General features: G+C 40.2%; 1 protein-coding gene and 1 pseudogene across 23 annotated transcripts in view; both read right to left on the bottom strand.

The window, feature by feature from the left end:
* The window catches only part of LOC104863465 (microtubule-actin cross-linking factor 1), a 340,469-nt gene that overhangs the window by 185,260 nt on the left and 129,685 nt on the right, over window positions 1-25,524 (bottom strand). For 10 of the 23 annotated variants that reach the window (XM_033767735.1, XM_033767743.1, XM_010625879.3 and 7 more), the window contains 3 exons: window positions 19,856-19,945; window positions 15,374-15,451; window positions 12,246-12,338 (listed from right to left, as the gene is read on the bottom strand). In XM_033767735.1, the coding sequence (XP_033623626.1) occupies window positions 12,246-12,338; window positions 15,374-15,451; window positions 19,856-19,945 (261 nt within the window). Of the gene's footprint in view, window positions 1-2,887; window positions 4,052-12,245; window positions 12,339-15,373; window positions 15,452-19,855; window positions 19,946-25,524 lie in introns of those variants that run through there. The other 13 variants (XM_033767724.1, XM_033767727.1, XM_033767730.1 and 10 more) reach the window with 5 other exon arrangements.
* On the bottom strand, window positions 1,023-2,177 carry LOC104863467 (annotated as a pseudogene).

The following is a 25,524-nucleotide window of genomic DNA, read 5'->3' as shown; positions in this document are numbered from 1 at the left end:
ACTGTTACATCATTTCTCGGAGTAAGTATCTGTCTGGAGAGTGGGGAGGACAGGGTCAGAAGAGCAGCTGTGGCTGTCATGCACCAGCACTTTCCTAAACAGGAGTCTGTATGCAGCTCAGGGGTGTTTGTTTTGTCTTGTTTGCTTGCTTTTTGTTGGTGCTTGTTTTATTTTTAATGTGTCAGCACAGTAACCTCTCTCAGAAAACAATTCAAGTTGCAGAGTGGTCTGTGTCCTTGTTATGACTCAGGCCTACCTATGAGGTAAATCTACCCCCAGGAGAAATTTTCATCCAGATCATTGTATCAGGGCGGCTATGTAATATCAGTTGCCCACAGCCTAGCCAAGAAAGTGCCCTACTTCATCTTCCACCTCACCTCTTGCTGTTCTGAGATTCTAAGCAGAGGCCACCATGCCAATAAAAGTTCTTCAGCCATGAGTAAACTATAACTATATATTCACACATCTACATGCTAGAAGTTATGCCACCAAGATCTTTGTGTGTCCTTATCTCATCATCCAGACTTCCGAATTCTCACTGAATTTAGCAACTAAAACCATCACCTACATCTGACCATATATTTCTCAAACAAAACATGTTAAACATGTTAAAACCTCAAACAGTTTCAAGCAAAAAACAAACTTTTTTTTAAAAAAAGACAATTATTTAAGACCTTTATTAACAGGTGCTTGTAATTTATTGATTTTTTTAAATCAAGTTGTAAACTTCTATTACAAATTAAAAATGAAGTACTTAAAAATCTCAACTTAGCCAGATATGAAACAATTTAAAAACCTTTAAAGGTATATTGAGAAAAACAAGACTTTTTTAAAAAAAGTTTGTCATTACCAAAAAGAGACGTTTTTTAGGTAAAAATAATAAAAACCCCATGATGCATAGATAATGCAGATAGTTCTAGTTATCTGGTCAATGGGCAAAAAGCAAGCACTTAAGATCTCCAGTTCTCAATCTTTTGTTCATTTCTTATTGCTGGAATTTCAAGTTCGTTTCTTCTTGCTGGATGTCTAAACCAGATGATGGTAGAGATGTTAAACCCACATTTACTCAGCCCCGCCCTGCTCAGCCTGGGGAGTGGAGGAATCCTTAGCTGGTGGATAGACTGCTTTAGTCTCTTTGCCATCTTGTGGTTTAGGAATCTCTGGGCATCTGCCTCAGTAACTGAAGTTGCGCCAGTACTGGGTACCAATGTTGAGGAGGCTGCTGATCTTGGGTCTCATCTCCTCGATTTTCCTTATCCTCTTCATGGCCGTCCTCTCTAGGCTGTTTTTGGAGAGGAGGCCCCTGCGGAATTGTGGTCTATAACCTCGATACATATTCTGTCTCACTTGCCTACCTTGTTCTCCTGCACACTGACTGTCAGCACCCTCCATCACTTCTCCCTGCACAGGGGGTTGGAATACTGTGGTCGACTCCTACAGGGTCTTCACATGTAGTAAGGTGGGAACCTTCGCCTTCACTTCAGTAGGGCTGGTGTTGTCGGGCCTGGCCTTCAGGAGCGTTCTCTGATCCCTCATTCTTTTCCCCACTCTAACTATTCTGGTAATTCTGCTGGTAATCGTGTGACATGGATAGCATCTGTAATGGTTATGGTCTGCTGCATATTTACTGCCTTGAACTGGAACTCCACTGGGGCCTGTAACATTTGCTACCTCCACACCCTTTTCTCCTTCAACAACATCAAACTCCAGTCTCTCCATCTCCTACACTGCGAAGGTAGTTCCTGGGATTATTCTTCTTTATGGCAGTCTGGTGTACAAATACATCTTCCTTGGTGTCATTCCTGTTTGTTGATGAAACTATATCCATTTCTTACACTGAACCATTTTACTGTTCCCAGAACCTTTGCTGTGAAAACCTTCTTGTCCCCACCTGTAGGAGCCACTGATGTGGCCACTGCCCCCTGCACCGTGGTGCCCCATGGTGCCAGGCTTAGTGTTGGCAGTGCTGAGGGGGGAGGGTAGCGGGAGTCTGCTGGGTCTTGGCCTCGCTGCTCATGGTTGCAGTGATGGTCCCAGAGTGTGATGGTAACTAGGCCAGTGGGGCGGTGGGGCTGCTTAGGGCTCTCTGGGGTCCGCTCTCTGCTCCTGATACCAATACCGATAGCGAAGGAACTTTCAAACTGGGCATGGTAGTACATGCCTATAATCCTAGTACTTGAGAGGCTGAGGCAAAAGGATCACCATGTTTGAGGCTACATAGTGAGTTCAAGACCAGCCGAAACTATATAGCAAGACCTTGTCTCAAAAAAACAGACTTTTCTGCCCTGTTCCACACCCACCCCCCGTAACTCTATGCCCTAATCCTGCAAAGCAAAGGAAGGTGAGCCTTCTCCTCCCATACAGACACAAAATGAGTGCTGTCGTTAGCCTTTTCTCCACGGGAGAGGGATTACATCAGCTAGTAGTAAGAGCACAGCTCTCTAGGGAGAAGGGCAAGCACACTGAAGACAGCTACTCACCTTCATCCCTTCACCATCTCTCAGCCTTCCATACTAATTTCAGAGACTCACTGAGACCTCTTTCTCCCCTCTTTGCTTCATCACAACTCACTGCAGCAAAAGAAGCAGGTAAACAGCCCTGCCTGAGAGTAAGGACTAGGTAGTGCTGCACCTTGAGAGCCAACCCAGCCAGGTAGCTCTAGCACAAATTCCTCAGAGACAGCAAGACTTGGTGGCAAGTGTCGAGGGATGGACCTGAAATAGATTCTGCTTGCCAAGCCCCAGCAGTCAGTAACTCACAGTACCCCACATGGGGGAAAATTTGAGAAGTACCAGGATTCTCACTGCTCACCATAATCCATTTTTATAGGCTTGAGAGCCAGGAATCCAAACAGTAGTTAGATTGCCTTTGAGCATGCCCCACCTACCTCCTCCAGACCCCACGACGGGGTGTGGCTTGCCTCCAAAGAAAGGGTGCCATCCTCTTCTGAGAAGGATATGGAGCTCTTTTCAGGTTCTGTTTCTTTAGGCTGGATCCCATGTAAGTGCAGCCCATCACTGCCGTAGCCAGAGGATGAGGGCAAAACACTCACAGTCATGCCACTGACAGAAAAATCACTCTGAGAAGCAGGTAATCTGTGACCCTGCCAGGGCGTCCGACCCACATGGGCAGACTCTGTGCATGTAGGGCCTCCTGACTGGCCTGGTAGTAAAAAAGGAACAGAACTTTCAGCAGTCCAGGAAACTGTCTGAGGGGCTCTCAAAATACTGTTGGTTCCTTTCCCCACACTCCAGCCCTCTGAAAGTTGGTTGTGATTTCTCATGTCAGCGGGGTAATCTATCCCAGGCAAAGTGCTACACCGAAATCCAAGCTGAACACTTCCCCTTTCCACTGCAGTCTCTTCTTGCAAAGGCAGCAGCACAGCCCTGCTGCTGCAGGATGCTGTCCGAGGAAATTCCACCAGTTGGCTCACTGATTTCTCACAGTTCCTCTCTGCTGGGTTATCAAGCAGGTGAGCAATGACAGTCATCCCTTCTTCCAGGGAATCCCAGACCTCTCCAGCCACTGATGATTCATTCTCTAACAAAAGGTGAGCAGTCTGGATCTCCCCTTGGAATCTCTCCTTCACTTGCACAATCATTCCCCGGCCACCCACCTGTGAGTTCTGGGCTGAGTCCACAGGCAGCAAAATGTCTGAGGGGGGATGCTCTGCCCCTCCCACTCCGTCTTCCTTCTGGAGACTCACTGTGAACTTCGTTAGGGTTTCAGTCTCTTTAGTGACTCCAGGTCCGTCCAAGGGTTCTTCCTTGTGAGATGCCTCCAGAGTAGGGATTTTCTTCCCCTTCCACTTCCTTCTAAATCGAACCCTTTTCTTAGGAGATATGGGAGCTTTCTCTGGAACAGCTATTGACTCTTTCGGCTCCTTAACACAGCCTAGTGAATTTCCCATTTCTTTCCTCTCCTAATCCCAGCAAAAATGCAGCTAAACCAGTCCTGGGATCCCAGAAAAATGCCAACCTTGGCTTCATTGGGTCTGATACACATTTATAAACATGCACTACGCCGGCAATCCCTCCAATTCTTTCTCCCTCCCTCCCTGCCTCTCTGTCTCTTCCTGCCGCTGCCGATTCAGACAGCCATCTTACAGGCTCGGAGCTGCAACAAGACAAATTCAAAGCATCTCACTGCAGTTCAGAAATCACTTGACCTAAAAGCAGACAGAAACGGGATTGGCTGCAGCTTCCTCTCTCCAAATATGAGGTAATTGGAGCACTGCCCTCAGTAACACAAACAGAAAGCAAAAGGGAGCCAGAAACCCGGGGAGGGGAAAACAGGAGAGGGTGAGGAGGAGCAGGGGAATGTAAGAGTAAATGGGAAAGGGAGGGGAAGAGAGGTAATGTGAAGGAAGGAGGAGAACAATATCAAAAAGGGAAAAAGCAAAACAGCTTGGCTGGTTCCAACCAGCAAGGAAAGGAAAGGGCCACAGAGATGGAGGGCTGGGGAAGCTGCAATTATGGCTTCTAAACTACAAAAGCAAATAATTTTAATTGTTGCACCAAGATGTACAAAGGAAAATATTAAGAAGATATACATAATCTCAGTTTCTTCAGGTCACGATGCAATTATTTTAATCAAATTTTAACCCAATGAGAAACCAGAGCCTACTCCCAGTTAAAAAGGGAAAAAAAAAGAAAGAAAGAAAAAAAAAAGAAAGAAACAGGCTTTCGAAAGAAAAGATCTGTTAACTCAATTGACCAAAGACATAGAGGAAAAACCTGGCATCTGGTTTTGAGTACAGTATGTAAAGCTTAATGGGAAGGATACTGCTTCTAAACACAACAAAGAAACAAGATCTCCAGTGAACAGCGTTTGACACAAATGCTCAGCAGTAATCACTGATGGTGCAGATGCCACCAACAGCTCATACTTTTTTGCACACCTGTTATATGCCAAGCATGTGTGAACACAAGATTATCTCATTTAAGGGCTGGGGATTTAGCTCAGTGCTTCTACCGCCTGCTTCACAAGTGCAAGGTCCCAAGTTCAATCCCCAGTTCCAAAAAAAAAAAAAAATCTTATTTAATCCTAAAAGTAACCACATGCACTCAAAACCACCACTTTATATTCATTCACTCAGATGAAGAAATAGATATTTAAGAAAGTTGATTAATCTACCCAAAGTTAAATACCTAATAAGTGGAAAACCCAGATGTGAACTTACGACTTTCATTTCAACCCTATGTATGTTACCTCACCTTCTAATTATAGCAGGGATGCAAATCTGTACCCAGGAATGGAAATCTGCATAAAATAGATTCTAAAGTAGCAACTGGACTTCCAATGGGCCATGAGTGCCCACAAAGGAGTAACATTTGCCACCAAATGAGAGAAAGAGGAACTTCTGAAAATGAGATCCAGGTGATTTAGTCCAACTGCAGCAGGAAAGGAAGTCCAAATTAGATTGTAAAAGTCAGACTGAAACATTAATCTGTGATATCAATAGGATTTCATCACCCCAATTTTTTAGTAAAAAATTACTTTCTGACAGATAAGAAAAAACTATAAATCAAGGGGCTCTGAATGAAGTCCAGGAAAGGAGGTTATATGTGTTTCTTCCCTGTCGCTTGTTTTTGCCCTCCATGGTTCTGGGGATTTAATCCAGGGCCTTGTCCCTCTTGTGAGGCAAGTGCTCTACCACTGAACCACATCTCCAGCATAATTTTGTTTTGCTGTTGTAATTCTTTTTTCTTTCTTTCTTAAGACAGATATCTATGTTGTCCAAGCTGGCCTTAAAACTCCTGCTTCAGGCTTCTGAGTAGCTGGACTATGGGCAGATGCCACCACACCTGGCGGTGCTGTTGATCCGTATCACAAATATCCAGATCACATAACAGAGGTGCAACCTTCTTGGCTCAGCATAAGCCCTAAACTTGTGGCAACACAGCTCTACCCACCTATAACATGCCCTCCCCAGAAAGAAAGCAGTGAGAAGCCCTAAAGTATACAGGCCCTCTGAAGGCCCCCACCTGCCTCAGTGCAGGGGGCACTTTCCCCAACCTTTCCTTTAAGGCTGACTGCAAAGCTGCAGTGCCATCTTACGGCTGTCAGAAAGCGCAGTACAAAATAAAAGAGGACACGGGAAATTCAGACAGCAAATAGTTCAATCAGCAAAAGCCTGACATTATAGAATGAAGTTCTCTAGGAGCTTCACTCCATCACCACCACCAACAACAACAACAAAAAAATGGGAACTTTTAAATCACATGTCCCACAGCCTGAACTTGAATTTTATTAATAAAATATAAACAAACCAAATGCCTGAAACTCCTGAAAATGGGGCAAGAGAAGCAGCTACTTAACATGATTCCTACTGCTGTAGATTTCTCTGAGAAGCTTCACAGAATTTAGAACATTTACCTCTGTGGATATTTTTCTTTTTAAAACCTCTGCATACGTCAGAGACATTAGGCCTTTGCATCCTCCTTCCCCACACGAAAAGTGATTTAGGATAGAAGCAGAGATTGTAGTAGAGTATAACTAGGTTCAAATTCCCAGCTCAGTTAACTTACAAGCTAAGTAGCTTAACTAATTTACCAGGTGACTCAATTTCTTTACCTGTGAAATGTGGACACTACCACCTGCTTAATGGAACTGTAGACAGAGATAATGAAATAATGTCTATAAAGTACTTGGCTCAGTGCCTGGCCTTCAGTAGATCCCTTTATTTCCTATTTGTTTTTTGAGCTAAAAGTTATCAGACACCTGCAGGCTACAAGGGGATCCCAATATACTCTTTCCTGATAAGGCTCTACGGAATGGAGCTATGTTCCACGATCCAAAGCCTGAACGTTTGCTTGTCCTTCATAGGAGCAGCTTCCACTATCTCACTAAGTTAACTCTGATCACAGAACTGACCTTTCTCTCAATTAGGCTGGGTCCTACTGCTTTCTATGAAAGCAGACTTTCAGGGTCTACCTATTCATATCTTCTCTTTTAGCTTTTTCCAGTTAATTGTTTATTGCCCACAGTTCTCTCATAGAGACAGCCCTTCATGAATGAAAGAGCTCATTCATTCACTTATTCATTCCACAAACATGAATGGTGCCTCATCTAATATGAAAAGCATAAAGTGCCACGAAGTACACAAAAATTTAGACCTCAAGTCTAGACAACTAAAACTACCCTCTATCTAAACTCTCTGGATTATTTTCTAATTAACAGAATGCTAAACCTATACTGTATTTAATGAACGTGAGAGGACACCTGCCACTATATCTACAGATATAACGCTGCTCTACTTCACCAGCACCTGTTACAGAGACTGGCTGGAGTGACTACTTTGCTGATCTCTAACATTTGACATCTCTACTCCATGTTCATTTGGCTTGAGTTCTCAATAAGAACAGCTAATAGATATTTACACAAGGTAAATGAAAACATGCATAAAGACTGGTATGAGGTCAGTCACACCAGCATTACTTATCAGATCCAAAAAATGAACACAAATGACCATCGGCTCCTGAAGTGACAAAATAAATGGTAAATTCATACAACAGAATACTATTCAACAATAAAATGAGCCACTGACACATGCTATAACATAGCGAAGCTCAAAAATATTATGCTTCATGAAAGAAGCCAAATGCAAAAGATCACATGATTCTATTTATATGAACTGTTCAGAATAGACAAATCTAGACATAGAAATAGATTAGTGGTTGCCTGAGGCTGCTGATGGGAGGAGGGAATAACTGTAAAAGGACAAGAAGGATAATGAAAATGTTCCAAAACTGGATTATGGTGATAGCTATAAAGCTCATATAAATCGTTGAATTATGCAATTAAAATGGTTTGATTTTTATGATATGTAAATTATACTTCAATAAAGTTCTTATAGCTATAAAAATAAAGTATAAAATAAAGAATGCACATTTTCCTAAAGTAAACAAATAATATAATGAAAACAAAAAATAACTAAAAAGGTTTTAAAACAGCTAACTATTGAGAAAGGGAAGAAACAGGATAGAAAGACCAAGGATAGGGGTTGGATTTCTCTGAATACACCTGTGTTCTTTTAAAATTTCCCTTTGAAAATGGGTGTGGTAGTGCACGCCTGTAATCCCAGCTCTTGGGAGACTGAGGCAGGAGGATCGCTGTGAGTTCAAGACGAGCCTGGGCTACATAGTGAGTTCCAGGTCAGTCTCAACTACATAGTGAGACAGACCCTATCTCAAACAAACAAACAAACAAACAAACAAAACCACAAAATTTCCCTTTGAACAATGTAAAGGGAAGGGGATCTGGGGATATAGGGAGGGGAGAGGAAGAAGTAAAAAGGGTCAAGATGTAATACATATATTTACTACCTACCATTCCCCCATGATTAATTTATTTACTATGTATCACAAATATACACTAATAAAAAAAATTTGAAGAAAAGAAAAAGGTCATATTGGCCAAAGATGCAGCTATCTGAGTATTAGGAAGAATGAGAACTACAGTTGATAGGAGCATATTAAATCTGTTAAAAATTCATTGAGTTGAAGTGACATTTTTTAAAAAAGGGTCAATAAAGAAACTTCCAGGTCACTTCCAGGTGTGGTGGCGCACGCCTGTAATCCCAGCACTTGGGAGGCTGAGGCAGGAGGATCACTGTGAGTTCAAGGCCAGCCTGGGCTATATAGTGAGTTCCAGGTCAGTCTAAACTACATAGTGAGACCCTGTCTCAAACAAACAAACAAAAAGAAGCTGTCACTGGCTACCTTTGAAGAATCTTAGGGAACCAACTGACACACAAAATCAGGGTATGGCAAAGTTGGCTGGGGCAGTAGGCATAACCTATCAATTACAAGATCCCAGACACATGCACAGAACACTTCCCACAGCCCTCCATGTGGACTTCTCATGGGAACTCAAGCACATTTTCACTAGGATGACCTAGACCTGAGGTCTGCCTGAGACATGGGATCCCAGCACTGCCTCTTAGGACCTGTATTGTAGAGGTTCTCAGGTTTCCTTAAGATTTCGACAGTATAAAAGGACAGAGATAAAAAAAAGTAAAATAAAGTAAAATAAAATATTTTTAAAAAGGACAGAGATGCCAAGAAAAGCCTGCTATCTGGCTTTCCTCACACTAGCCCACCCTGCTTTGTCCAGGGTGTTCTTTCATCTGTTTTTTTCCTCTGCAGAGCCAGTTTCTCCCTCACTCTTCACTTTTACTTTTTCAAATGAACTTTACCATTAATTTTGTTTGTTTCACTCAATTTTTTGTTCTAGATGAAAAGAACATGGACTCCAACTCCAGAAGAAGCGAGCAACCCAAAACTCAGTAACATTTGATTGGTGAGCCACGTTTAGAAGGAGCTATGCGATAACACAACTATTCTGAAAACTGACACAGGGAAATATGGGATTATCTATTTTGTCTTTCCCTGTGAACAATCCCTCAGGGTAATTGGTGAGGTGAAATTCTCCTTTAAGTAAATACTCCAGCTAAATAAAGAAGGATTAGCAGAATTAGAATATCACCATTTTTCAATCTCTAATGAAATAATGGAATTAGCAATGGTGATCAGTATTAGGTGTTGGGCTAAAAGGAAACAGAATTAATGAATCATGTTGATAATTCACTTATCAATCTTAATATTCCCCCAAAAAGACAGTATGTGTATCCTGATATGCAATAATAAAAGTACACATCACCACCATCCTTGCAAAAAAAACCCAAACCAAATCAACCAACCAACAATTTCTTCAGCAAATCACTGAGAGAAAATGATTTAAGGTAATATGTAGACTTTGCTAAGATGCTAATCCAAACAAACTTTTTTTTTCTGGTACTGGGGCTCGAACTCAGGATCTTGCACTTGTGAAGCAGGTGGCGGTACCACTAAGCTAAATCTCCAGCCCCAAATGAACTATTTTATTTTATGTGAAGTAATTCAGAATGTCTAAATATTGATCAGCTAACTGACAATTTTTACAAAAAAATTTTTTGGCATAGTACCTGGTATCAAACTTAGGACTTGGCGCTTGCAAGGCAGGCGGTGAAACCACTGAGCTAAATCTCTGGCCCACAAAAGTATTTTTTAAGGTATGATATTTTGGTGGTTTGCTTGAACAAGAGCCCTTATCTTTCAGATATACAAAATGAAATATTTATGGATGAAATTATACAAGGTCTTGGATTGCCTCTAAAGGGGTTGAAGGAGTGGATCGCAATACAGATGAAATAGTTTTTAACTATATTAGCTAATAATATTGAGGTAGGTGATGGGTATATGGTAGTTCTTCTGTTTTTATAAATGTTTAAAATTTTTCCTGACAATTCTTTTTCCCAGGGCTAGGGACTGAACTCAGGGTCTCACCATACTAGGCAAATACTGTACCATGAGCTACACCCCATAAAAAATTTTAAACAAAGAAAAAATTATTTTCCCGATAGAGTTGTTCCAGAAAGGAAACACTCCATTACTCTCATCTCTGCTGTCTCAAAAATATTTTTTTTTGAACTGGGGATCAAACTCAGGACCTTGTGGGCTGGGTATTTAGCTAGTACCTCTGCCTTCCTCACAAGCATAAGGCCCCGAGTTCAATCCCTGGTACCAAAAACAAACTCAGGACCTTGCACTTGCAAGGCAGGTGGATGCACCACAGAGCTAAATTCCCAGCTGAACAAAATTTTAACAATTGATTATTCATTACGTGACTCTTAATCTCTCCCCTTCCTCCTTTTTCTTTGAGAGAGAGTCTCACAATACATGTAGTTCAGGCCAGCACTAGCTGGCTTCAAACTCAGAAATCCTCCTGCCTCTGCATCCTGAGTGCTAGAATTACAGGTGTGTGCCACCATACCCAGGCAAATTTCCTCTTTTAAATAGATTCAGTTGTAGTCAGGGCAAACAGAAACACAGTGGATATAACCTTATGCCTATGAGACTAACATTTGGCACTCACAGTGAAGGCATGTTTGTAGCTAAAAATCAAACAAAACTTCTCTTAAACACACACACATACACACTCAAGCCTTCCTCTGTTCAACAAAGACTTTGGTCCTACCTTGCAGAGCATATTCACCAAGTTCAGATTCTTGGTTATCCCTAAATTTAAAGCTTGCTTCAAAACATATTGTAGCACCACAAAAATGCACATTACCTCTACATACTCCTGACCCTGCCCAGGCTGCAGTACCAGCACTGGCTCCAGACCAGAGCCCCCCAAAAAAAAAGCTACGCTCTCAGTTTTCCCGGGTCTTAAAAATTCACATACACTTGCTGTTCTGTCTCAAACCAGAAGGTGGCACTATCTAAATAAAATGTCACACTGGCCTCAGCTCTGGAGTCAAGTGACTTGAGTTACAGTAGTCTTCTTTGCCCCCTGCTGAAGGAGTACTCTCTTTAATCCATCAGCCTATCGCATAGCAATTGAGTACTGGAGGGCTGCCTGAGAAACAGCTTTGTTTGGGTGGGCTAGAAGTGATTTAAAAGAAAAGCCTTTTATGAAAATAGGGCTGTTCTTTTCTAGCACCAATCCAAACTTTAAAAGGATTTGCCATCTTAGGCATGGGGAACAAGAAGGCCACGTGACTATGTGAACACTTGGAGATGACCATGCTGATGGGTATGATGACTGCCACAAGGCTGTGCTTATAGCACATGTACAAATCTAGCCACTAAGGTGCTATAATCAATCAGATTTGTTTAAAGATTAGAGATAAGGAAAAATCCTATTTCAAGGTAGGATTAGGAACCTTTGTGCCATGGCTCCCCACCTCCCATACGAGAAAGTTCCTAAAAAGCCCAGTGGGTTTTGTTTGTTTATTTGTTTTGTTTTGTTTTTGTTTTTTGGTACCGGAAATTGAACTCAGGACCTAAATCCCTGACCCTTTTTTTCCTTTTCCCCTGGGTACCTGGGATCAAACTCAGGACCTTGTGCTTATGAGACAGGCACGGTGCCACTGAGCTAAATCCCCAGTCCATAAAAGCCCAGTTTTGACTTAGCTGAGCAAACAGACTTCCAATACCTAGAATGCCAAGGACAGGGCCAAACCACAAATGGGTAGGTAGAAAATCCCTGCATTTCATTATGCAAATAATTAGGAAGTGCTGGGTTTAAGATATAACAGCTTGTCTCCAGGTCAATTTTAATTCTCCATCCTAACTCCCAACCACCCTTGTTCAGTGCCAAATATAGATAGAAGGTTCCGTGCTGCCTGGGGAAGGCAATGTAACTTCCTAGGCTGTGTCCAAAATGAGCAATAGCAACACAAACTTCATAAACCTTACCTGGAAATGCAAAATAATGGTCCAAATCAGGCCCAGGGTCAGCTTGGGGTTGCCATCTGTGATGTCATCATTGCGAATATTGACTAGCTTCACCTGAAAAAAAGAAGTTGGTCTCAGAGTTCTGGGACTTTAAGTTTTTATTTGATTTTTACACATTTGCGTTATTTACACAGGTAAGTTACTTTTTGGTGTAACCTATGAGTTCCAAAACACGTATAAATTCATGTAACCAACACACACATCAGTTCATCATCCTAAAAATGTCCCTTGAGCTGGCCCCTAGCAATGTTTTTTCCAGAATTCCTCACAAGTGGAATCACACAGTCTTCAACCTTTTGATGTTGGGTTATTTTTTTTTTTCTCTTCAACACAATGCCCTTGAGATTCCAATCCGAGTTGTTGAATAATTTGCTTTGCCTTTTTTTTTTTTCTTCTTTTTTTTTTTGGCTAAGTAGTATTTTATCTGTGTGGATATAGTACCCTGCATTTATCCACAGAAGGGCTTCTGGTTTGTTTCTAGCCTCTTCAATTCATGTACAGATTTTTATGTTCTCACATATTTTCATTTCTATAAATTCTTAGAAGTGGGATTGCTGGATCATACCTTTATAAGAGAGGCTACGCCATTTTGCATTCTCACCAGCAAAGCAAGCTTGAAATGACACAGTATTATAAGATGCTTTTTAAGTTAAATAATCAGAACTTTTTCTTTTCTTTCTTAAGGTTAAGAGAGATCCCTCCAACCAGGCATGGTGGTGCACACCTATAAACCTAGCACTGAGACAGGTCGATCGCTGAGAGTTTGAGGCCAGCCTGAACTACATAATTAAATCTACACAGTTCATGGCCAGCCTGAACTACACAGTGAGAACCTGTCTCAAAGAGAAAAGAAGAAAAAAATAAAACCAAAAATATGATCTCTCAAATAGAAACCTCACTTCCCATACACAATGTTCTCTGAGCTAATTCTTTCCCTTTTCATATCTCAAAGTCTCCTGTACTTGGGGTGGGGGTTGATGAGTGGGGATGAGAGAACTCTCTTTCCAGCCTGAGATTTCAGTTTTTCTAATCATCCGTCATTAACAATCCAGAGCTTGTGGATTGGCAGTATCAACCAAGTCCACATTTCTCAGTCCTACCTCTGTCAGGTTCCCCTCTGATTGGGAAGTCTACCTCCCCGGCCAGACCACCTTCTAATCTCTACTAATTAATACTCCTCCATGACTTTGGCACCTAGCTCGTGTTCTTCTTTCCTATTTCACCATCTGCCCTTTTCTTTCCTTCTTAAATTTAGACAGGGTTTTGTTCTGTAATTCAAGCTGATCTTGAACATACTCTGTACCCTTGTCTGACTTTGAACTTGAAGTGATCCTCCTGCTTCATCCTCCCGAGTCCTGGGATTACAAGTATGCATCACCATGCCTGGATGCACCTGCCACTTTCTTGACAATTTCAGCGCTCATGTCGATGATTCAAGTATCACCCTATATGCACAACTTGCTGTCTTCTTGGGTCTGAAGGTTTTCATTTTACTTTACTTTGGAAAACTAACTGTAGTACAACCTGGAGACCTCACCCCCACCAAGAAATACTCTGGAGATCTCCCAACTCTTCTCTGAGTCCCAGGTTCTTACTTGCCCAGATTTCCATTCTATCTCAGTAATGGAATTGATCCTTTGTCCTTATTAACACTTCTAGCTAATCAATTCTTCTCAATTTACCATTAAGGCCCCATGAGGCTGCTTTAACTACACACAGACATGTTAAAGCTGCTTCCTTCAGTACCCTGCCACTTCTACAGCCTACACTTTTATCATTCATTGTTGTTAGTTTCTTTCAAACAAACACTTATTAACTACGTTATTAATTATGAACCATTCATTATAATAGATGCTGAAGGTAAAATGTTAAGACCACACTCCCTGTCTTCATAGAACCTACAGTACACCTGAAGCAAACAGGAGTAACAGTAGAAAGTAAATGTTACATTAGAACATTACTATGCAAGCATGCACAAAGACAACTGCCCAAGTTAATGAGAATTGCTGGTAAGAGTAACAAAAATGAACTGACTCCAAAAATATGCATGTTGTTCAATGTCATGTTGACCACTGCTGTTGCTTGGCAACCTAGCAATACCAAACATTTTCCATACAGGTCACTCTGAGGAGAGGAACCCTCTGACTCCCTCATCTACCTTCCTCTGTACTACAAATCATCTCTGTATTTTCTTTTCACTCTTCCTCTGTCCTTCCTTCTCACAGTATTGCAGAAAAAGAGACTTTCTTTTCTTTTTACAGGTAACAACATCAATTGTGCTCCCGTTCTTATCCTTTCAATCCCTAGATTTTGTTTCATCAGTTAGGAAGCAATGGGAGAAAGGAGCACCCTGCAAAGATGGCAGGAGGAACACTAAGCTACATGTAGGAGGCCTGTGTTAAAGTCCCAGCTCTAATCTATGTTGCATGATTTGTGGCAGGTCATTCTAGCTGTCTCAGTCTCTTCACCTATAACATGAAGGTATCTAACAAAGGAAATAATCTATGATTCTTAATACTCTTCCCACTCATTTCAGTCTTAGTCTCTTTACTGACTTTTCCTCCTGTCTAAAAATGTATTGTTTAGTTTCCTTCCTTATTTAGGGAGGGAAAAACTTTTTTTCCTCCTATATGTAGGTCCACTATAAATGCTTTTCTACTCTATTAAAACCAATCTCTTAAGTAAGCACTGCTTAAGAGCTAAGACCTTTTTCTCAGACCTGATGCTGTACCAAATAGTCCAGGTGACTCCCTCATCTTGTTTTCATGACAATATAGCATTTTGTGATGCTATGTATTTTTCCCATTTTCTTCCCTGGTTTGTTTTTTATCTTCATTTTGACTAAGGTGGCCCATGAGATTCCATCTGTAGCAACTTGTTCATGAACAATGTCCCTCAAAGCCACAAATTCTATGTAAAGTCTACCAAACAACTTGTTCAACCATAAGACAACTGCACATAACAAATTAAGACTCAGATGTTGGTCAGTCAGATTTATCATTTACTCAGGCCTTCCTAGTGGCACAAGAACATCCCTAAATAGGGCCAACATTTTGTGGTAAAATAGGGAAAGCCTGAGATGGTCTTACCTGTCGCTGCTTTAGGAAGTCGAGGGCAATCTGTACATTCTGCAGCCTGTGAAAACGCATTCTGCCCTTCTCTCGGGGCTGCAAATGAAGATAAAGGATGCTAATTTTAATTATACCAATTTATTCACATATGCACTTTCTTCTTTCATTGCAAAGACTAGAGGACCACACAAGAATTGCTCATGGCTAAAGCCAGGCGTGGAGCACTACATAAAGCATCCTTAAAAGCAGGACCTATGTGTGATTCACTAGGCTCTCCGTGGCCCCCAGAACGCCTTGCACATACTACGCATCCTAGAGATACAATCCTGTTAAGACTACTAATGCTGAGCCAGTGTCATGGTGTCTCCACAGGTTCTTCTATAGGTGGCAGCTTGATTCTGGATGTGAGGTTAACAAGAACAAAGATTATATATAGCTCTCTGGCTCCTAAAATCACAGATAAACACTATTGTGGGTGAAAGACACAAAGTCCTAAATGCATACTACACAGGAAGAGATGGAGCCAAGCTCATTACAAACCAAACCAAAAGAGCTCCACTGGAGGTAGCTAATATCTAATCATACAGAAGAAGAGTTGCACATGCTAAAGAAAATTGGAAATAAAATCCAAAACAGAGAGAAAAATTGGAAAATACCAATTTCCAAGGAAAATGGGTATCACTGTAGGAAATCTGTCCTATATTCTGCCATGAAATAACCAGAATGAACAAAACCTGGATTGCAGAGGTCTGTTCAATACATTTACTTTAAAAACAATTATTTTCTGCTTTCAATCCTGTGTGTCACACAACCCAAGGGAGAAAAGCTTTCTCTATTCAGTGCCTCTGGTATCCTGTACCAGGCTCCAATTATTATCTATTGGAAAGTTAATAAAGTCTGTTCATTTAGCAAGTACTACAGGAATGGCTGTCTGCCTCTGAATACATTCTTCTGCTTTCTCTCAATTTTTATTTATCTTTTTTTTTTTTTTAATGTTTTGGAGGCAGGGCTCATTATGTAGCCCAGGCTGGTCTCACAGGCGTGCACCACCACATCTGGCTCCACTACCGTATTTATTTTACTATAACTATGCACAAGACAATGACTGGCATAACTGTCACTAGATAATACCCTATTTATTTATAAACGCCAATCAGTACCATTGAAGGCCAAAATAATAAGGTAGCTCTGTGGTGGGTGTCTGAACAAAGAAAGCATTGTTACAGGTTTAAGTGGACAAACAGCATTCCAGCACATAGAGCGGGATGGGAGGCCTTGTCTAACCATCCTCCAACACTTCTAAGCAAGATTCCCTGAGTATAATAATCTGCAGAAATGCCGGGGTTTCTCTAAGCAACAGGATGATTTCTTAAATCAAAGATTTAGGGGGAAAAAAATCTTTTTAGCAAGAATCACTTCTAAGTCATTTCAGCTCAACTAACTGTGTGAATGTGGATTAAAGGATGACAGTCTGAAACAAAAAGTCAATGGCAGTGATGGCAAGCCTTAGGCACACATGTGCAACAGGCTGTTTGTATCATTGAAAGCTCTGAAAAGCTCCTTCCCTAACACTGGTCTAAGGCAAGGGGAAGTGAGATAATTAAATGAAAAGATAACTTTAAATTAAGCGTGGTGGCACACACTTGTAGTTCCAGTATTCAGGAGGCTGAAATACAGAGCCTGCCTCAAAAAACGAAATATAACAAGTCTTTAAGAGGATAGAAGCCAGGCATGGTGGCACACACCTATAGTCCCAGCAGTTCAGAGACTGAGGCAAGAGGATCAAAGTGAGTTTGAGGCCAGCCTGGGATACATAAAAAGTTCAAGGACAGCCTGAACTACATAGGGAGACCCTGTCTCAAAAAAATTTTTAAAATGGGGCTATTATCTAATCCATGGTTCTGAAGAAAGATTATGGATTGTAATTTAGCATCTACAAGCAGAAAATGCTCCCCTTATACATGCTAATCTTTAATCCTAAAATACCTTCCATCAAAAATAAAAATAAATAACCTAAAATCATGCAAGTTAAATATCTGTCCTCTACAACAACCACAGATATTATTGGCCAAGCCAGAGTATATCATGCAGTGAGTTTGCAAACAACAGAATGTTCTGAAAACAAATGGCCCATGTGGTAAGAGCCTAGAGGCCAGATTGGTGGAGAAAGAGCAACTGTTAGTCTGGAGTGTGGAGCTGTGAGCAATTAACTGTCATGCTGCCAACTAAACTTTCCATAGTTTTGAAGGCCACCAGAAAGTTATGGGTCTCCAGGTTACAAAGGGACTTGACATCTCCAAACATCATGACTCTTTTTGTGCCAACTGTTCTCAGATAAGCAAAATAATTCCTACTCCAGTATCATCTAACAGTGGCAAGAGGCACAATTAGTTTTAACCACTTTCTTTGGGACCCAAATTCCCAGTTGGAAATAGGAGGTAATTGGTGATTGAGTAACTTGGGGACCTCTGGAGAACCTCAGCCTCTCTGATGGCCCTGCAGTGCCAGCAGGGATGCCAGCATCCCCAGGAGGACCTACTACATCATCATCATCTTCCTCCTCCTGCTCCTCGCTGTTTGTATGGCGCCAGGAGGGCATGCTCACCAGACGGAGGGTCTTCAGCCCTGCTGGCTCCTTTGACCACCAACCAAAGCAAAGACACAACAGAAGAACAGGAAATGCACAATACAAGATGAAATGGAAATGAATGCAACATTTAAGAAAAAAATGAAAACAAATATGAAAATACCCTCCCACATCCAAAAGAGATACAAAACCAAATTAAAGCCAGAGCAGATGGTTACAACGAACTCTTCTTATATTGAAACACATCTTCAATTCTCTATGGGTACCTACCCTCTTTGCTTTCGTGAATCATCTAAGAGAAAATGATGGATGAGAATAACAATGAAATAAATATTTGGATGGCTTTGAGGGGAAAAAAATGATAGCCTATATCTCTTTAAATACTTATAGAATTTCAGGGCTGGGGATTTAGCTCAATGGTTAGGTGGCCTGTCTTGCAATCGCAAGGACCCTAGTTCAATACCCGGTAACAAAAAAAAAATAATAATAAAAAAAATAAAATAAAATACTTATAGAATTTCAAGGGTTAGGGGAAAAAAATACATTGGAGCCATTTTTATTGGTTTTGTAAGCAATGTTAAAAAAGGATCACTTTTTAATATAAAATAATTATAAATTCATCAGATACATCAGACATATTGTCTAATATATAATCTTATGAGTGACAAGGAAAAAGTCCAACATAATAAAAATGAAATCTGATTACTTACTAGATTTATAATAAGGGTGAGAGAAGAGCCAGAATTACATGTGCTAGCTGTGCTATAAAAGCTGTAAATTTTGGCTATTAATATATATATTAATATATATTCTGATTCTGATTGTAAGATGGGGGGAAGAGAGAATGAAGAAGAGGAAGAGGAAGCAGCAGCAGCAAAACAAAAGGACCAGAGGAAGCCAAGTCCCAATCCTAGAAGGAGCAAACATCACTTAAGCAGTGATATCTTATGTGCCAAATTCTTTTTTTTAAACACAACAAACAATGACTAAGAATTCACCAAAGGCAGTGAGTGGGCTGGAATTCACAGACTACTGAAGCTGTGTGCCTCTTTAGTTCTGTTTCCCCACAGATGTTTCCAATATTCAACACTGCACTTTTCCAAGTGAAAATTACACTGTCGATGGCACTAGTGAAAGATCATAGAAAACCAAAAAGGGACACTTGCTTCCATCAGGCTCAAATATATGAAACAAAGGGCAAAGGCTGGATTATTCTGATCCCTCAAACAAAGGCTAAGAGCTATGACCTGACAAGCCAACAGCTAAGCCAGGACTTGCCTTCAAATATGAAGATGTTTCCCCAAAATAACCTTTAATGCATTTTAGGAGGAGGCAGGCATATTTCATTATCCAAGGAGCCCACAGGTACTGCTCTCCAAGGCTTTGGCTCAGGGATGAACCTCGGCACCTCTCCACTCTGTGCAACTCAGTGAATCACAGAAGGGAGAAAGTGAGACAAGTGGAAAAAATAACTCCAAACACACCTGGGGTTTTAAATGTATACCTCAGGACCTTAGCTTAATACAGAAAAAATTTCTTAAAAATCACAACAGATGGGGAAACGGAAAGAGTCCATACAGACTGCAAATAAATGTGAATCTAAGGTTCCTAAAATGTGAATCTAAGGTTCCAGTATCTATAAATACATAAACAAGAAGAAATATGCAGATATAAAAGATACATAATTGATTTCTGGTTTTATCAAGGCATGGTAATTTACAATACACCAAAAAGGATGTCATTTGTAAACTATAAGTCTCAGAAGAAAGTCTACCAATAATATCATCTATGTCTTCCTCCCAACTAGCTGAGAAAGTATTAAGGTCACTGCCCAACACTCAACAAGATGAACTCATCTGGCACTCACAGGGCCACATTTACAGGCCACTCATTAGGACAAGAGAGACGCTCACCAATTTGATGCCTGAGAGGACTTCTAGCAGAGAGATCAGGTTGTGGCCATCTCGCAGGTCTTCATAAAGATCATTGATGTGCTTGCGGACCTGGGAAGGAGAGTAAAGTAGGCAAGTTTTTATTTGATTTGGAATCACTTTATGATCTATACAAGAATTTCTGATTCTAGGTAAATATAAATTAAAGAATTTGAAAGCAGAAGCAATAAATAATACAATTTGTGAATCTTCAGGATGAAGTAAAATATATATGAAATGGTAACACCAAGCTGGGCCTGGTGGTAGCACACGCCTGTAATCCCAGCACTTGGGAGGCTAAGGCAGGAGGACTTCTGCAAGCAAATCTGAGGCCAACTTGGCTACACAATGAGTTCAGGGTGACTCTGAACTGCGTAGCAAAACCCCATCTAGAGAGGATGTGGTTGGGGGGAGGGCAACACCACAAGTGTTTGTGTTTAATAAAGTCAGATCTATTAAGACACTGTAAGTAATAATGAGCAATATTCTGCAAAGACTGGACAAGGAGATGGGAATCTTAATTATCCTGAAATATCTCAGAAATTACTATGAGCCAAAACGTGATCAAATGGCTAATAACGGACAGATAAAGTACAGCCAGAGTTACAAAAACTTTCTAGTATGCCGAAAAGAAGCTAAGTGCTGGGTACTCAATGCTTCATAAGGTGTCCCTCCACTTTAACCGCTCTCTTAACAAACACTTCTAAAGTAAATTTGAGAAATGTTTTTCCTTGCAGGAAAATTGATTTCAGTTTTATAATTAAAAGTATGAAAAAACAAATCTCACTTTGGAAAAAAGTATGGTTAATATCAAGCAACTCTGCTAAATGCTTTCTGTGTTATTTCATCTATCCCTCACATCTGTGAAGTGAGTAGTATTATGGTCAGGGGTTGTTGAGATAAGGTCCTGCTACATAGTTCAAACTCACAATGTACTCTAGGCTAGCCTGGAATTTGCAGTGATCCTCCTGCCTCAGCCTACGAAGTCCTGGGATTACAGGTATGCATCATTGCAAAGTATTATTATTATTATTCTATTTTACACCCAAGGACACAAGTTACAAAGAGTTTGAAGTATTTGCCCAAAGTCAACAAGTAGGCTGATTTTAAAATCTTTCACTCTTATGCTTTATGATCAGCCAGCATCTCATTTTATTTGTTCAAATTCATCAAGTAGAATGACTGATTTTAGAGTCTTTTACTTGTATGCTTTTTGACCAGCCAAATCTCATTTTATTTAATCCAAAAAAGTACCTTCTGAAGATTATTGTCCTCATTTCATAGAAGAAACACAGGAAGTTGAGGATCTAAAAAGTTAGGGTCATATAACTAAATTAGGCAAGAATGCTGGGCATTTAGCTCAGTGGTGCCACTGCCTTTCTTGCAAGTGCAAGATCCCGAGTTCGATCCCTGCACCCCCCCAAGAGATAATAATAAATTAGGCAAGATCAACACTTTTCATTAAGTGGCAGTTGGCGGTCTACTTTTTAAATTTTTTTTCCCCCTCTAACTTTATCAACAACTTCGTTGAGTGATGCTTACAACACAGAAAGAGAAGACTGCTAGTTTGGGTAGGTTATTAGAAGATGCCGCTCAAAGAGTATAGAGTTTCAGCTAGGAATAAGTTCTGGAGATCTGCTGCGCAACAAAGTGACTCTATAGTTAATAATAACTAACCATACACTTGGAAATTGCTAATAGGGTGGATCTTAAATGTTCTCACCATTAGAAAAAGGTAACTATATGACATGTTAGATTATTAACTAGCATATCAAATCATCACCATAAAAACATAACTTTTACTTCTCAATTATATTTCAAAAAAACTGGAAAGACAAACAGAAGATTATTAGAAATGAGAAGATTGACTTTTTACACAAATAATTTTCTAGACAACAACAGAAACAATTACTTTCAGAAGTGTAGATTTACTAGAATTTTTCGAGTAAAAGCTGGGATTTGGATTTTTTAAAATATTTTAATGGAACACTAAAGTCCTTTCCAATTGTAATATTCAAGGCAGCTTCAAGTAGAATGGAAATTGGAAAAGACAAAGGCTAGTAAGAGATGAGACTTAAAGGATCAGCAAATATTTCTGTAGAAAGAAAAAAGATTTTTTATTTGATTTTTTTTTTGGTCCGGGGATTGAACTCAGGTCCTTGCACTTGCAAGAGAGGCCACCGAACCACTGAGCTAAATTCCCGGCCCCAAGAAAAAAGATTTTTTTAAAAAATGAGACTAGGCACAGAAGTAGAAATATGCAAAGTGTGTGGAGAAATAAGGTGACAGGTAGAATGTCCATCTGGAGAAAAGCCTTCATTATGAATTAGATAAAAACTTCCAAATATTGAAAGAATACTGTAGTAGATGACCTAGGCATGACACTTATAAAGTTAATCTGCAATACTATACCTTCTTAATATTTCCATCACTTTATTATGCCTAGACAACGAATACAACAAGACACTTAGCTCAAACTTGTAGCATTTGCTGATTTCCACCGTATAAATACTTCCACTACAACCAATTTCAAGCTATGATGTTGGGCAAAAATGTATGGTAGCACACCATTATTTTCCTGATAGAGACACTACAGACATAATTAACTTTGAGAACAGACAATAGCATGCAGTAAAATAATTATGAAGTGAAGAGCTCCCAGTACGTTTAGTGTATTACTTTTATTTTAAATATAATTTGTTTAGATACAAGTTCACATAACTTAGTTTTTAATGGCTTAGAAATCAGCTCATAAAATTGTTGAAAATTTAACACTTGGCTCCGATGAGTCCCTATAAACTACCTCCAACATACCAGTAGCTCCAAGATTTCAAGTTTATGGTTTGGAACAATCAGAGTACACAACAGAAATGAGGTCGTAAGTTTTGGACAGGGAGTAGATGTTAAAAGTTCATTTTAAAATGGCAGTGAAGGGCCGAGGATTTGGCTCAGTGGATCTGCCACCTGCCTCAAAAGCACAAGGTCCTGAGTTCAATCCCTGATACCACAAAAAAAGAAATAGAGCATATGCAATTAAAGGAGGAAAGGGGTTAAAGGGAAGGGAGGGGAATGGGAAAAAAGCAGCAAGATATATCATGTACAGGCACAAATTCCTTATGATGAATGTTATCATTACGTGTATCTAAAATGTACCAATAAAATTTTAAAAATAAAATAAAATGTCAGTGAAATAGCTACAAATAGAAATGTTCTCGGGCTAGGGATTTAGCTCAATGGTGTCGCCGTCTGCCTCACAAGTGCAAGGTCCCCAGTTTGATCCCCAGGACCCAAAGGGAAGGAAGGAAGGAAGGAAGGAAGGAAGGAAGGAAGGAAGGAAGGAAGGAAGGAAGGAAGGAAGGAAGAAAAGTTTTTGAAGCAGCTGAAAATAACAAAATTCATTCTGGGTCAGCTGAGAACTTCAATTGAGAAGTCATATGCATAGAGGTGCTAGCTAAAGACATGGGAAATCTTGGGTTTTCTGGGTTAGGGGCAAGAAAAAAGAACAGAGTGCTAAGGACTGAGTCTTGAGGAGATCCAAAATTAGAAAACAGGAGATGGAAAAGCAATTAACAGGGGTGGGGCATGGTGGAAGAACAGGAGCAATGAAAGAGATGGGAGGGAAAAAATTTTTTTAAATTTTTTTAAAAAATAGAGTTTAATCAAGGCAGGGATGACTTGTAGTACTGAATGCTAAAGCAGGAAGGGGTCAAAGAGGACAACTAAGAAAAGACTTCTGAATGTTCCTACAAACCAGTAAAAGTATATGTATGTGTTGGGGGTGGGGGGATATAATCTTCAAAAAAGTGGTGCAATGGAATTAATGACAGCTTTAAAAAGTCAGAAGATATTAAGTAGCTAATATTAAGACTTAAGAGACACTGTGAGTTCTAGACCAGCCTGGGCTACACAGTGAGTTCCAGGTCAGTCTCAACTACATAGTGAGACCCTATCTCAACAAAACAAAACAAAACAAAACAGGAGAGGAAGAGAGGGGACTACTGCCGGGCGTGGTAGTGCACGCCTGTAATCCCAGCACTTGGGAGGCTGAGGCAGGAGGATCGCTGTGAGTTCGAGACCAGCCTGAGCTACATAGTGAGTTCCAGGTCAGTCTCAACTACATAGTGAGTGCCTGTCTCAAAAAACAAAAAACAAAAAACAAAAAACAAAAAAAAAAAAGGGAGGGGGCTACTAAGTTAAATGAGGTTTGTTTTTCTTTTTAAAATCACACACTTCACGCAGGGGATTTATCCGCCTGCCTTGCAAGCACAAAGACCCAAGTTTAATCCCCAGTACCAAAAAAAAAAAAAAAATCACACACTTCACCATCTTCACTTTAGGTGTTATCACTACAATAAATACTACACATATACTTGAAGTTATGTATGTGATCTTATTTCTTTTCATCTCAAGGGAACTAGTACATTAACTTGATATGCATGATTCTTCTTTTTTTGTTTTGTTTTTTTGACATGTTGCCCACACTGGTCTCAAACTCCTGGGTTCAGGCAATCCTCCTGTTTCAGCCTTTCTTCCAAGGAGCTTGGACTACAAGTGTGTGTGTGTGTGTGTGTGTGTGAGAGAGAGAGAGAGAGAGAGAGAAAGAGAGAGAGAGAGAGATACACCACACCCAGCCTTCTTCTACTGTAGTTTTTATTATATTTGCTATTATTCTTCCATAAGTACTTTCATTTTTTTTTCCATTTTAAAGAGTTCCACATAGCTGGGAAACTGAGGCACAACAACTGTGAGTTTAAGGTCAGCCTGGACTACATAGTGAGATCCTGCTTCCCGTTTCAAAAACCAAAAAGAAAAAACCAAACTAAAAATAAAAACTAAATAAATAAATAATAAAAAGCTGTATACAATTAGGAAAAAGGAGGGATTTGCTTTTGATACATAAGATCTGAACATAGTTAGAAAACTTGGGAGTGGGCTTTAAGAGCTTGAGAATCTAGTGAGACCATATTATTGTAAGGCTATTAAGTACCACAGAGTACTGAAAAGAAAAAGGTGGTACCTTTAAATGCAAAGTTAATTGTACATCAATTAATAGCTCCTTAAAATTCAAATTCTGGACTGGCATAGTGGTACACACTTCCAATCCCAGCAGATTGGGAGGCAGAGGCAGGAGGCTCACCATTGAGTTCCAGGCCAGCCTGACTACACAGTGAGTTCAAGGTCCACTTGAACTACAAAGTGAGACCCTGTCTCAAAAAATAAAAAAATAAAATTCCAGTTTTGCTTTATAACTATGACAGAAAAAATTAAATACATTATATGAAATTTTGATAAGTACTAGTGTATTATGTCTCTCGATATTCCTCTCAGTATAACTGCCATATTGTAAGACTTGAATAGGCTAAAGTGACTCCATGCTAATAGGCCAGACTGTGCTTCTTCATATGCTAATTGCTACCTTGGTTAACAGCCCGCCCAGGGGCAAATGGTTTGACAAAAGGTGACCCTAGAACATTTCCTGCATAAGATAAGCAATGTGTTTGCAGTCTTGTTGTGTGAATTCCCTGACTCTTTGTTTAGTAAAACCTTATAAAAAGTACCTCAGCCCCTGAGCAGTTGCCTCTCTGAGCCACCTGGCTCTGGGAGTGCCGTCTGGCCAGACTAATAAAGGTCTCTTTACCATCTAGCCTGGT

Source organism: Fukomys damarensis, unplaced genomic scaffold (assembly GCF_012274545.1).
Source record: "Fukomys damarensis isolate Sample0158 unplaced genomic scaffold, DMR_v1.0_HiC HiC_scaffold_23, whole genome shotgun sequence".
Classification (NCBI taxonomy): Eukaryota; Metazoa; Chordata; class Mammalia; order Rodentia; family Bathyergidae; genus Fukomys; species Fukomys damarensis.
The sequence above is the reverse complement of the archived record's forward strand: the minus strand, read 5'-3'. Positions and strand labels throughout refer to the sequence as shown.